The 14,160-nt window shown below is 34.3% G+C and overlaps 1 protein-coding gene across 1 annotated transcript in view; it reads left to right on the forward strand.

The window, feature by feature from the left end:
* Fbn2 (fibrillin 2) overlaps positions 1–14,160 on the forward strand; it is a 228,018-nt gene that overhangs the window by 136,795 nt on the left and 77,063 nt on the right. The window contains 5 exon segments of the mRNA XM_047555526.1: positions 816–968; positions 3,289–3,342; positions 5,438–5,563; positions 8,283–8,408; positions 13,060–13,179. Of these exon segments, the coding sequence (XP_047411482.1) occupies positions 816–968; positions 3,289–3,342; positions 5,438–5,563; positions 8,283–8,408; positions 13,060–13,179 (579 nt within the window).

Genomic DNA, 14,160 nt, shown 5'->3' on the forward strand with positions numbered 1-14,160 from the left:
TTTTAATAGTTTACCATTTGTTGCTTCATATTGTTCTGGCATATTTTATAATAATTGAGAGTGAGTGCTTCTTTGGGATGTAGCATGACCTACTGGAAAGAGGAAGCACTCTAGAAGCTATACAGCCTAGTCTGAATCCCAGCCTGGATATTCTAAGTCATCAAGTTACTTACATAATTCCTCAGAACCTCATCTTCCTCATCTATAGAATGTGGGCAGTAACCCCTATCTTATAGTTGATGACCTGGTCATTCCGTGAGGTTATATCTGCAAAAGTAGCCATCACAATGCCAAGGACACAGAGTAGTAGTTATTTTTATAACTGAATTTATTGAGTGTCATATGTTAAAATATAGTTACAAGCAATATCAGGGTTGAAAACTCAGAAAGTTGAAGCAAAAACTCTCATGGCCAAGGAATATCACCTCAAGGTAGTTGAACTTCACTGCACTTCATTATTCTGGAGAGCTTCTCAAATGGAAAGAACAGTAATGCCAACTTGAGTATAGGGTAGCCAGTGATTAGAGCGCAGTGTTGTTTATAACATAACCTTGATTCAATGACAGGCCTGTGATCATAAATGGGATAATGACTACTTGTGTAGCACAGAGAACTGTTGAGAAAAAAAGTAGTTGATATGCATTCAGTCTCTTACTCAACAAACATTTGTTAGTTTTCTAACATGATTAAATGCTAAAGATGCAAGGGAGGAGAAAATGGTGGATGCCCTCTAGAAATTTCCTAGCCTAGGGACCTCTTAGCCTAAAGAAGTCTCTCACTCTCTCAAGCTACTGTCCTCCTTTTATCTCTTCTAGATACTCACATGCGCAGTACCTGCTATGGTGGAATCAAGAAGGGAGTGTGTGTGCGTCCTTTCCCCGGAGCCGTGACCAAGTCTGAATGCTGCTGTGCCAATCCTGACTATGGTTTTGGAGAGCCCTGCCAGCCATGCCCTGCCAAAAATTCAGGTGGTTACATGTACCCATTTTACACCGCAAAAGAATCAAGAAATGCAACATTAGACATTTGACTGAAGAGTACAGAAGAGTACATTAATTTTGAAGTATTTTGTCATCATTTTGAATTGAAGAAGAGAAATCCAATTCTTTTCTGATATGTGAGGCATATCATAAGGAGATTTGTCTTGTGTTTACATATGATTTTTAGGCAGAGAGCATGGTGATAGAAAGATCTATTTGCTGATGTTGTGATTATTACATAGATTCTTTTTTGAGTATGTTAACTTCTGTTTCTTTGATCCATGATAATATTATGAAGATCAATAGCATACAGTTTACTTACCTCTTTCAAGGTTATTAATGCATAAAATTCAATTTTATTTTTTTAAATCTTGACACCATAGGTCTCAGACCATCATTTATTAGTTTTTTCCAGCCTCCCAAGTAGATAAGGTTGACTCTTGTTCATGCATACTTTCACTAAACCTCTGTTGAATATCTGTATGCTCAATGGGGGTTCAAAAACAGACTTCATCTCTGTTTTTCCTTAAAGTAAAGGACTGTTGAGAATATAGGCAGGCAAACATATGAATTACAATTTAGTACGATTAGCGCCCTAAAGGGATATAAACAAAGAACTGGAAGAGCACAAAGGAAGGAGCAATTGGATGCCTGAGGCAACTGGGAAAGGCTTCACAGAGGGGACTTAGTTTGGTCTTGAAAAATAAATAAAAGTGGAGGATGGGAGAAAAGCATTCCCACAACATGGATGGTTTGTAATTCCATTAAAAGTCCCAACTCTTTGTTCAAACCTCAAAAAAATTATTTGATGCATCTAGAAGAATTAGTTAATATGATTTTTTTAATAAAAAGAAAGGTAATGAAGAGGATGTTACTGTAAAATAAACTAAACTGAACAATGCATATTATGATACAAGAAAATGTATTGGTATAAGACTGGATAAAAAAATAAGTGAACTAATAAAATAAATCTAGACACAGACCTGGATATAATTGGTAAAATGGGATATAATAAAGAAAGCATTTTAGATCAGTGAGGGGAAAATGAGCTAAGGATGAATATTGTTGAAAACATTTGAATAAAATAAGAAATTAATTCCCTACAATAAACTTTAAAAAATAATTTTCATATGGAATATTTGATTTTTTTATTATTTTGTAATTGTGGGGTTCTTTCAAAACAGAGACCAAAGACTAAAATATATATGCAAACTGGAAAAATATTTTCATGTATCATTTCTTAATCTTTAAGGAATTTATACTAAACAATAAGGAATATTGAAGTCCTCTGTGATAAAAAGTACAAGATATGCAAACAGGATTTCCCAAAACACAAATACAAATGGTAGATTTCTATATAAAAAGATGCCCACTCTCTCTAAAATAAACAAATAAATAGATAAGACAAAGTGCATTTCTTTCTTTTTTTTTGTTTTTAACCAGAGTAGTGACGTTATAATTAATTGGTGTATTCTCTGATAGGAAAGGTGTCCAGAAAGGGATACTCTCTCATACCACTGAGGGAAAAGTAGTCTGAGGATGGAAGCAAGAGCTGTTGAAATCCTCAAAAGAGGCCCAGACTCCGAGTTTTATTTTCAAGGGATTATCCTAGTGTTATTGAACTTCCTATTATTTACTATACTTTCTCAAGGCTGGAGAAACCTAATTTCCTCAGGAAGAGATTGAAGGAGATTGGCACCACCACAAATCTGAGAATAAAATATTAAATGGGTTTTTCAATGGGACATTGATATGACCTCTCTGTGATAGGATGCCAGGAGCCAAGCCTGCTGGCCCACGCAGAACCTCTATGACCCTGGGCAAGTTACTGCTTGTGTCTGCATCCCAGTTCTCGCCATTGTAAGACAGAGAAAACAATAACATCTAGTTTGTAGTATTGGGAAGATTCGCTAAATTTTAGATGTGAAACGTTAGAAAAATATCATGTACTTGGTAAATATTATTGCATAAGTTTTGATTTATTATTTTATTGTGAGAAGAAAACAAAGCAATCTCTATACTTTATATTGTTTTACATTTTTTAAAAAAATTCCATATGTAGAACTTATTGGTAACATTTATCAATATATTAATGATTTACTCAGGATGATTACAAGTGATTTTTATTTGCTTTTTTATACTTACCTATGATTTGAGGATTCTTACAATAATGATGTGCTAAAAAAATGGTCAGATTTATTTCATTTTAAAACATGATCCACATAATTCTTCCAAATGGTAAATGACTTGTACATGTAACAGTTATCATTTAGAGTTTTTAATTTTTCTATTTGTTTTTATCATATAGCTGAATTCCATGGCCTTTGTAGTAGCGGAGTAGGAATCACTGTGGATGGAAGAGGTAATTCTCATTTCAATACTCATTTTCAATCTTGTTATTAATGTAATTACATATATATTTTAATTATAGTATGAATATGATTGTATTTACTATGAAAATACACTATCTTAGAATAATAAGGTAAGGAACTGGTATAGTGGCACACCCAGTAAGACTCTATCTCTAAATAAAAATAATTCCAGTGACTCAGAAACCCAAGACAAGAAGGTTGAAAGTTTAAGATCAGCCAAACTGTAAGGAATCCGGCCTCCCAACCACCTGTCAATCTGCGTTCCCCCCACCTCTCCCATTACAGGAATTTCTGGCCTCCCCATCACCTGTCAGTCTGATTCTTCCCACCTCCTATGTTACAGGAATTTCCGGCTTACGCTGTCGTAATCTTCCTGCCTCCCACGTTATGTCCTAACATGCTATTGGTTCCTCGGAGCCCGCGAGATTCCAATATCTGGGAGAGGCCCCGCGCCATCTTGCTCTTTTTTTCTTTCCTTTTCCCCCAAGCGGACGTGAATCGTCCACATAAAATAAAGTCCCTTGTGTGAGACCTCGTGTCTGCGGATCGTTTTTCTGGGAGTTATCGAGGAGCCACAACTGCCCCTAACACAAACAACTTAAGGAGACCCTGTCTCAAACTAAAAAATAAAAAGGGCTGAGGATATAGCTCAGTAGTAAAGCATTCCTGGGTTCAATACCTTGGGCCAAATAAAACAAAAACTAAAATAAAATAATAAGGTAAATTATCTTCTAGAGAAATGGTTAATGTAATTAAGTGGTATTTTTCACTTGACTACCTTTCATCTTGGATAAGTATTTACCTATTAAATAAACTTTGTTAGCAATGTTACTAATAAACCACACTCATAATTTTATGGATATAATCACTTAGGAGGGAGCTATAGTGAGTCAACTCCAAGAGAAATCTTAAGTAATGACACAGATACAGTTAAGAAGTATTTGCTATGAATCAAGTTTAGGATATACAGTCAAAACAATTTAAGACTGTTTACACCTAAGAATACTAAAATGTTTATTCAAAAACAAATAAAATTTATTGATGTTTTCTTATTTTAAATTTAATATTATAGCTAACAGAATTCCAGTATGAAATCTTGAGTATTTAAGTATATATATGTTTATGACTTTAAAGTTTTTTTTACATTTTAGATACATATAGATTCATTTGGATTTTAAGTAAAACTAGAGTTCTGTTTATATTCACTTTACATAAATATTCTTCTTTCATTTGAAAAAACTTTAGATAAAACATAGATCAATTGACAGTAATGTTGAATCTTTAAATGAATATCCAAAACCAGAGTAAAGAAGCAAATTTTCATGAGGATATTTTTCCAAATATAAAAAGAAAAGGGTATATAAGAAGGTCTTCCAGGTTCTTGGAAACAATAATCACCAAAATTTAAGCACAATGAACAAAATTTGATTTGGGGTATATCCTTTTGGTTTTGCTTGTTTGTTTGTTTATTTTTTAATTCCCTATCAGTATGACCTCACCAACAGAGCCATCTTCCTGTTGGGAATTATTTGAGCAGTGGTCACGGTCTTGGCTTATTATAAAGCATCATATTCTAAAGCACCTATGTTTAAAGTGTCCATTGGTTTCAGTTTATCAAAAGTGAGAAAAATTTATTAAGTATCATGTCACTTAGTAAACTGCAAAAAAAGATAATAAAACAAAAATATCCTGTCTTTGGAGATCATTAAATGATAAAGGCCACCCTAATAAATCTCTATCTTTTAATTGGATGGTTATCAATCTGAGTTTTCCTTTGGATTTTGAGCCAACAACCTATGAATTTCCTTTATTAATTTTATCATAAATATGGGCACATTACATGGTTTAAGTCTTTGAATTTCTGCCAGTTCCTTTCATTTTTCTTCTGATTTACTAATAAAGTGCCCTGTCTCCCTGAAATTTATTTTCTTACCTGTTATTTTATTTCCTTTTCCTTTCTGAAAGTCAGGTAATTTGTGGGTTTGCAGTTAAACACTTTATCTGTTGAAGGGCCATCATTAGACCTGCATTCATCAACCAATAATAAAATGTCTATAAATATTATACTTTCTACATTTAATGCAGATATCAATGAGTGTGCCTTGGATCCTGATATATGTGCCAATGGAATTTGTGAAAACTTACGTGGTAGTTACCGTTGTAATTGCAACAGTGGCTATGAACCAGATGCCTCCGGAAGAAACTGCATTGGTAAGGTTTTATTATATATGTACATGAGCCTTTCATATAGTTTGATCCCATGGATGAGAGGAGAAATGAAAATATGAGTAACAGGTGTTTAAAACTAGACATATTACAGTTTCTCTTGTTTCCAATATGGTATAAATTGATGTAAAAATATCAGAATCGAACAAGTTTTGTTACCTAGTAATGAACATTTTAGTGGTACATAGTATTTAAAATATTCTTTTCCCAAATTAATGAATGAATAAATGCATAAGTATTGGCCTGTTGTTTTTCTGCATGTGTCTTAATCCCATAAATTTTCACTAAGGTAAGTACTTCAAAAATTAATAGGCAATATGGGTAATGATAAGAAAATAAAGTATCACAGACTAAGAGAACTTTATAAAGAAATAACCAGTTCCAACAACATAGCTAGACATGATAGCTGACATAAAGATGTTTCCCTTTTTAATTTGAAGAGAACAGTTGAAAAAGCTGAAGTTTGTAATTTCTGTTTGACAAAGGAATGGGAAAGGAGGTTGAAGATATTTCATTGTTTTCTTTTAGTTCAGATATTCAAGAATTTGCAAAGATTCTATATTTTCCCATATAGCACTTAAATCCATTTTTGCAAATGAATGTTACTTGATCCATCATTATGAATGATAATTTTTATAACTAGTCCTCGATACAGCCAAGTTATGTATTAAAAAGAAATATGTTTTTTCTGTTTCTGATAATCATTTTTATTATTGAACATATCCACTTGATTTTGAGTTGAAGACATACATACAGATGGGTTTATAAAACTGTACCTGATATATTCAGGGAAGAGTGTCAACCAAAAATTATTGAGTTTTGCTAAAAGTGTGTAAACCAAGCTAGCTTTTATAAACCAGAAGCAAAGTCACTCCCTGGTCAACTTCCAAGTGCAGTTGAGAACATGGGCATACTGCTAAACACAGGAAGTTCAGTGAGATTCACATACTAAACATACTAAACTCTTTAAAGTTGGTATATATAAAATTTTGGAAAAATGGAAAATTAGGATTTGAAAATAAAATGAAGCCAAAACCCAGCAATCGAGTGTTTTAGTTTGCTAGGATTACAGTACCAAACTACCCAAAACAAGGTTGCTTTTAAAAATGTATTCCTAATGGTGTGAGAGGCTAGAAGTCCAAAATGAAATAAAGGTGTTAGTAGGGTCATGCTCCCTGACAGCCATAGGCGGGATCCTTGCTCGCCTCCTCTAGCTTCTGCTGTTTGCCAGCAATCCTTGGAGTTTCTTGGTTTGTAGATGCATCACGTCAGTCATGGCGGTCCTCTCCCTGTGCCCTTCCCTCGTCTTCCCTCTGTGTTGCTCTCTCCGTCCACACTTCCCCTTTGTTATAAGGACTCCGTCATGACGGATTGCAACCTACCCTAATTCGTTTTAACTTGATTACATCTATAAAATTCCTAATTCCAAATGAGGTCACAGTCTGAGATGCTGGGTGTTAGGATTTCAACGTGGCTCTGTGAGGGACTCAGTTCAGTCCCGGAGTGTGGAGAAATGCGTAAAAAATCGTGATGCAGTCGCTTGATAAATCATCATACAACAATGGGAAAACTTATAGAAATCTTTAAAATAAAAAGTTAATTTTTAAAGTTCAAATCAAGATTCAGAAGTGAAGTAAAAACATAGTGTTCAAAAAGAAACAGATCTAATAAAATATAAAACCGAAATTTACCGTGGTGATGGAATTATAGGAGACCCTTTTCTGATCTGTTTTCCATATCTTCACAGTGTCAGCATATGGTTTGTAAGAAGACAACTATTATTTGCAAGACGAAAAATATAACTTTAAGTAAAAGGAAGTCTTTACCCCAAGCACAGTTTTTATTTCTACCATTAATTACACTTGCAAAAAATGAGAGCAAGGTTATAAAGATAAAGGTTAATATGAGTTTCTTTAATTTAGATAATCTTTGCTAGGCTGTTATAGAATATTGAAGGAAACTATAAAATACATCATTAATATTTCATTAATAACCAGTTGTTTCTGAGGTAAAAACAGTGGGAAGTTAATGAATATCTTTCAAAAACTGCTGTTAAATGCACTCTTTTTAGAATTTTAATTAGAAAAAATGCCTTCTGTCATTTTAATTATATATCTATAAGCATATAGGAAAATGAGTTAACCTTTCTGTATATTTCATTAGTGCTTTAAAATATCTAAAGAAGCCCAGCACGGTGGCACATACATTGCAATCATAGCTACCCAGAGGCTGAGGCAGGAGGATCACAAGTTTGAAGCCAAACTGGGGAACTCAGTGAGACCCTGTCTCAAAATAAAAAGTAAAAAAGGACTAGGAATGTAGCTCAGTGGTAGAGTACTCCTGGGTTCAATCCCCAGAACTATAAAATAAATGTAAGAATAATATTAATAAGTGAAATAAATAAATAAATCTATTATAATCCTGTTGCAGTACAAAAAGCAAATGGAGAAGAAAGCAATATTGATGAACACTTTTCAACTAACCCTTTTCAACTACCATATATTTTTCAGGGCATCCAGTATACCTAAAGTTTCCTCTAGGATCAGAATGTCCCACTTGAATAAAACTAAAACTATATTTTGTGTATAATTAAAGCATGTGCTATGGTACAAGGAGACTGAGAGAAAGGAATGAAGGAAAAAACAAATATAAAACATTGTTGTCACTGTGATACACATTTATGTCTTCCAATGGTTGCTTTCAGACATTGATGAGTGCTTGGTGAACAGGCTGCTTTGTGATAATGGACTATGCCGAAACACGCCAGGAAGTTACAGCTGCACGTGCCCCCCTGGCTATGTGTTCCGGACAGAGACAGAGACCTGTGAAGGTATGAGCTATCTCCTTGCCATAGCTGTGACTAGAGTTGGACACATGTCAATCACACTGATGGTGATGAAGCAGTGTACTCAAAAGAGCCTTGTATGAATTTTTAAAAATAATAATCTCTTTCAGCTAATCTGGTAGTTTCAGAAATAGCATGCATCTAACCCAGGTTATAACTGTCAGTTTTATTCCTTTCATATAAAATATCAACAACACTTGGAACAAACATTTTGAAGTGGGAAAAAAAAAGAGTGGAAGGAACTGTATTGTTTAACTTGCTGAAATAAAAAGTCAGATTTTTGTTTGTTTATTTTGTTTTCCCTTTTTTAAAAAACACTGTCATATGTTAAACTGGATTGCAATGGTCAAGTTTGTTCTTGCACATTTTATTTGTGAAATAGGAGATTTACCCAAGAGATTGCAGAGAATATTTGAGGCCTGAGGAAAATTGATCAGTGTAATGAAATTTATAGTCTAAGAAAATTGTCATTTCCAATTAATAATTAAAAAGATACCACTTGAGCTTATAGATCATAAACCAATGTTTAAAAACCCCTTTCCTTTGAACCACATTTCTGCCATGGAAGTTCGACATTTAGGGAAGTCCTCATTTTCACTGAAACACTGGCTAAGTGATGAGTGCATTCATTTATGTTTTTGTGTCTTGATCAAAATTCTGTATATTTCAGAGTCCCCTGTGGCATGACTGCTAGTCATCGTCCTTATTTAAGTCTCAATGCGTGGGCCTACAGAAGGCTTCTTCTCCTATCCAATTACTGCTTCAGAACAGTTACTTGTTTTTAAAGATTTCATCTTTAATTATTGTGGAATAGCCCTCTTCTTATCTGTTAAACCATGTGTTTTTTACTGACACCACAGCCAAGAAAACTGCAATAGCCATACTATGCAAAAAAGATGCTAGCATTCTCTCTTCTTCTTCCCGTTTAACTTCAAAGCATTCTTGTGAACAGAAGCAGATTAGGACTATGGAGTGAGATGCCAAAACCAAATGACTCCGCTCAAGTCAACAAAATGCAATTACAAAGTGCAATTCTATGTTTGGATTGAATTGGAAGGGCCACTGAAAAACAGTAATTAGCCGGAAGAAAGAAAAAAAAAAAAAAAGACGAAACTCGGCATAAAGTCTCATATCTCTAAACTTAGCAATGGTAATTGTTTCCCCACTTTCTGACAGCTTTGTGAAAACTGCTCAAAGAGGACCAGTCATCTGTTCCCAGTTGAAGGACTTGAACTTCCCTGGTCTCTATTCTAGATGAGCAGGGGTCTCCTTGAGAGTTGGAAGTATCTGAAGGTTACTAGGGTCTCTTTTTAAACCAGCGTGGGCTTCTTAAATATATTTAACTACAGGCTCTCTTCCTCTTCTAATATCGGTTATCCTTCAGAATTGCTCTGAGAAAGGGACTTTGTGAAGACATATCACCTCTACACATTTTTATGAAGGGGTGAGAGAAGAGACCTCTAAAGTTCTTGTTTTTCCTGACTTCTTACCCATCCTGCCCACTGCCCTTAATTTGTTTTATCCATTGTCTGCTCGAGGGTAAGCTTCTGTTAAATCTCAGGAAATTTTAAGAATAAGAGCACCTGAGGATAGCATCTCAACTAGGAGGCTGTTGATTATTACCACTGGATCCGTAGTGACTTTGCCTTCTGGTACACTTGGGAGAGAGACACAGGGGAGTACTAAATGGACCATGTCTGATTCTGATTGGTGTTCACACTGAACTGTCAAGGATCACACGTAATATATTCCTTACACTATAACAAGTATGATGAGAGCTGAATACCAAAGAAGTAAAAGTCAGAGACTTGTCTGCTTACATGAACCATTAAGAAGAGTAGGAGCCAGTGGTGTTTAATAGTGTAATATTGGGCATTTACATTATTGTTAACCCTTCAGGAGCAAACAAGGTAACAGGGAGGGTTAGGAAGAGTAACCTGTGCTTATTCTGTTCAAAACATACTTGCTCTTGATAATCTGAGCCTTTTATTTAATATAAAAATAATTTTATCTGTCATGTTACATAAATAAAGAAGAAATGACAGAGAAATATTTTGCTGCAGCCTTCTGACATTGGTGGCAATAAAAATGATTTATCATGGGAACCTATCCGAATCACTTATTTCTATACTTTTTACCCACTAAGTTATTTGCATTTTCATTGTATTAAGTGTTTTGCAAAAAAATAAAATAGACCTTCGAGCCACTAATCTCTTTTTCCCTGGGGTCTCCTGATTTCCACTATTGCATGCAAACAGTGAATTTGTCTGCCTGAAGCAGTTTTCTTCATTCTACTCCTCTTTAACTAATTTCCAAGGACTAGACGGGGAATTATTCCTTGTAGATTCCTTGTAGATTCTAGCTTTTTCTGTATATATTTGCTTTCTTCATGAACTTTGTCATTCATGTTTTCAACAGGCTATTTTAAATATAAATAGCAGTAATAAGAAAGAGAGGAAAGGTCCTCTATATTTCAGACTAAAGTTACAAAATCTTTATTTTCCTTTTTTGTTTGAGCTTTGAGAGTCTGTGAAAGTTAAAATTTTTACAGCAAGTACTGTGGTTAAGATTGTGTTTCCAGTGACATAACTAGTTAAATGTAAACCAGATGTGCTTTGAAGTTTATTTCCAGGAATGTACAGTGAACTGTTTCAATTCCTGGTTCCATGACATTTATAACATAAAAACATTGTATTTAAAGGAAAACTAAATGGTTGATATTTGTAGTTGTCATTGCATGTGTTTGTAGTTTCTGAGTTCATCATTGCTGAATTTAAAATAGAAATTTTTAAAAACTGTGACATTTATCTATTTCTTTGAGGAGGGGACTTCTCACAAGTGAAATTAATAAAATTATGTATGATATATCCTCAGATTAGTTATCTTCTTCCATTTTTGTTACCTTTTATAGGTTGTATTTGTATAAAAGAATTTCAGTACTCTTGAATATGTTTTCACTTCAAATCTGTTCTATAATAATAAAACCTGCTCTTATATTTTGTATTAAGTGGTGTTTTGACTACAATCTGAAAGCAAAATTTGTATTTTGCATTTCCTCAATTTATATTTTAGTAATTAAATTTGTATCTGGGTACTTCTTTGGTAATTTTGAAGTAACACTACTTGTTTTCTACATCAATTTTTAATATTTGCATTTCAAGTTCACTGACTTGAAAATCAACTAAGAGCCATGCCTTATTAGTTTATATTCGACTCTAGACATTCAAGAATAATAAGCATTTGCCTCTTCCAGTTATTTGTTTACATTTTCTTCAGTATAGGAAAGTGCTTTGTATTAAAGTCAAAGTAATGATTGGGGGGAAAAAAGTATTCTGGTGAACTCAGAAACCCTACTATTCACCATAAAATGGCTTGAGGTACTTCAACCTGTTTCAGATAATTCACCAAGTAAAGAAAGAAATCTCTGAGCCACTTCTTCAAATGTGAATGACTGAATTTATGCTGGAAGTGTCTTTGATATTGTCCCTAGTATTGAACTGAAGCTTGTATTTATTTGTCATTAACAATTAACGAGTTAATGACTCGTGTTAAACTATTTTACTTTACAGGCTTGAAATTTTCTTTAGTCACCTCTTGAGAATACAGGCGTACTGTCATTGCTTTGAATCATCAATAGGAATTAGATAGGGATATATTATTTGATTTAGAGCTTAAATCAGATTATAGAGTCCTATTGAATACAATTACTTATACTTTATCAAATTTTTATGCTTCTCTATTTTGTATTTTTTGTTCCTGGGGTTTGAACTTGGCCTTGCACATGCTAAGCACTATACCCCCAGTCATAGTTTTTCTTTTTTCCTTCTTTTTTTTTTTTTTTGGTTGAGAGAAGGCGGGTAACTGGGGATTGAACCCAATGGTGCTTAACCACTCATCCATACTCTCAGCCCTTTTTATTTTTTTGTCCTGAGTGGATCTCACTAAGTTGCTAAGGGCCTCACAAAGTTGCTGAAGCTGGCTTCGAATCTACAATCCTCCTGCCTCAGCCTCCCAAGCTGCTGGGATTTCAGGTGTGCACCACCCATCCCCAGCTGTAGTTTTTCTAATTTTTATTTTGCCAAAATTAATTGTTTGAAAAACTCACCAGATTAAACTTGTAAGTGTGAAAGATCAAAGAAGAGAAAGGTGGATAGGAATTAAAGGAGCATTCTGTACGCTGTATGAAAGTTTCGGCCCTTATTTCCTGCTTCATATCCAGGGGTTTGAAATCAAAGCCACCATTGTTACATTTTGTCTTCAAAGCCTCACAGAACCCTAAATGACAGAAATGATCAACCTTTGTTTGTGCATAGCATGTTGCACCTGGAATTACATTCTCTTACAGGGGAAACTAATCTAATTTATATAGTTGGAGTAATGTGTTGAAAGAGCACATACTGAACCCTTTCCAAATAGGCTGTTCCCTGTGGTCCTACTGAGTCCCCAGTCATGTAGATGTGTATTTACACTCTAAAATGCATGTCTCCATTCCCCATTCACTTTGTGCCTTGTAGATCCATATTAAAATTACAAGAGCCAAGTTTAGCAGACATTCTGGCATAGCATGACTTGTTGGAATAATATTTTCCAGAAACACATGGCAGTTCTAACAGAATCTTTTCCTTCTGGATTGCAGATATAAATGAATGTGAAAGCAACCCATGTGTCAATGGGGCCTGCAGGAACAACCTTGGATCTTTCAATTGTGAATGTTCACCTGGCAGCAAACTTAGCTCCACAGGCTTGATCTGTATTGGTAAGATTCATACATGGTACTGATGGTTTAGTTTCACTGCAAAGATAATCACACACCTCTGGCAAGAACACAACATAATAGTATAAAGTGGGCAGCCTTTAAAATTTTGTTAGATTTTACAAAGTATTCCTTTCATATAAGTAGATATGCTATAAGTTTTAAGCATTTCCATACCACAGACATGTGTATATTCATTACCCTAAAACTGCCTTAGGCATCAGTACAATCAAATCCCTACTGCATACTTTCTGTAAACAACCTTCTATCATGAACAAAAATGTGGTGGAATTTGGATTTTGTTAACAGGACAAGAATTTGAAGATTTTAAACTTGAAACATAGACAGGGAATTTATTATTTTTTCCTTTTTTTCATCAATCATAAATCTGTGAATTCCAATGAAGAAAAGATAAGTGTTTTTTACTTTTGGAAATCTATAAGGAGAAAGATTTCCAAACTCCTAAACTAGCATCTTTCAATATGTCTCAAAGCATTTAAAGTCATTTCTGGATAAGAACATGAGATGTTTGTAGAACAAGATAGTCTGATATATTACTTTATGAAAAAATACAGCATGTTTAAAGGAAATGACTGTCTGTGATTTTTCCCTGCTACTAGGAGCAGTGTCTCCATTCACTAGTCATGCCACAATTCATATTATTGGCTACCATCCACCTTTAAAGTGAACTAAATATATATTCCAAATAGGAAGCTATTTTAGTTTTACATAGTGCCCAATGATTTGATAATATTCTGTTTTGCTTTAGCCAAAATGAATTTTCAATTTAGTAATTGCTAAAGACAATGGCATTTCAGCATTATGTCTGATGTTGATCATCTCTCGTTGGATGCCAGAGTACCTGTTTGTTACATGACTAGAAATGACCAAATCCAAAATTATCTGTGAAACCTTCTCTTTGGAAGTGCCTATTTCTACATCTCCCCATGAGGTACAGCTGCTGAAATCTGAGCCTAGCTCAGG

This window comes from Sciurus carolinensis, chromosome 6 (genome assembly GCF_902686445.1).
Source record: "Sciurus carolinensis chromosome 6, mSciCar1.2, whole genome shotgun sequence".
Taxonomy (NCBI): Eukaryota; Metazoa; Chordata; class Mammalia; order Rodentia; family Sciuridae; genus Sciurus; species Sciurus carolinensis.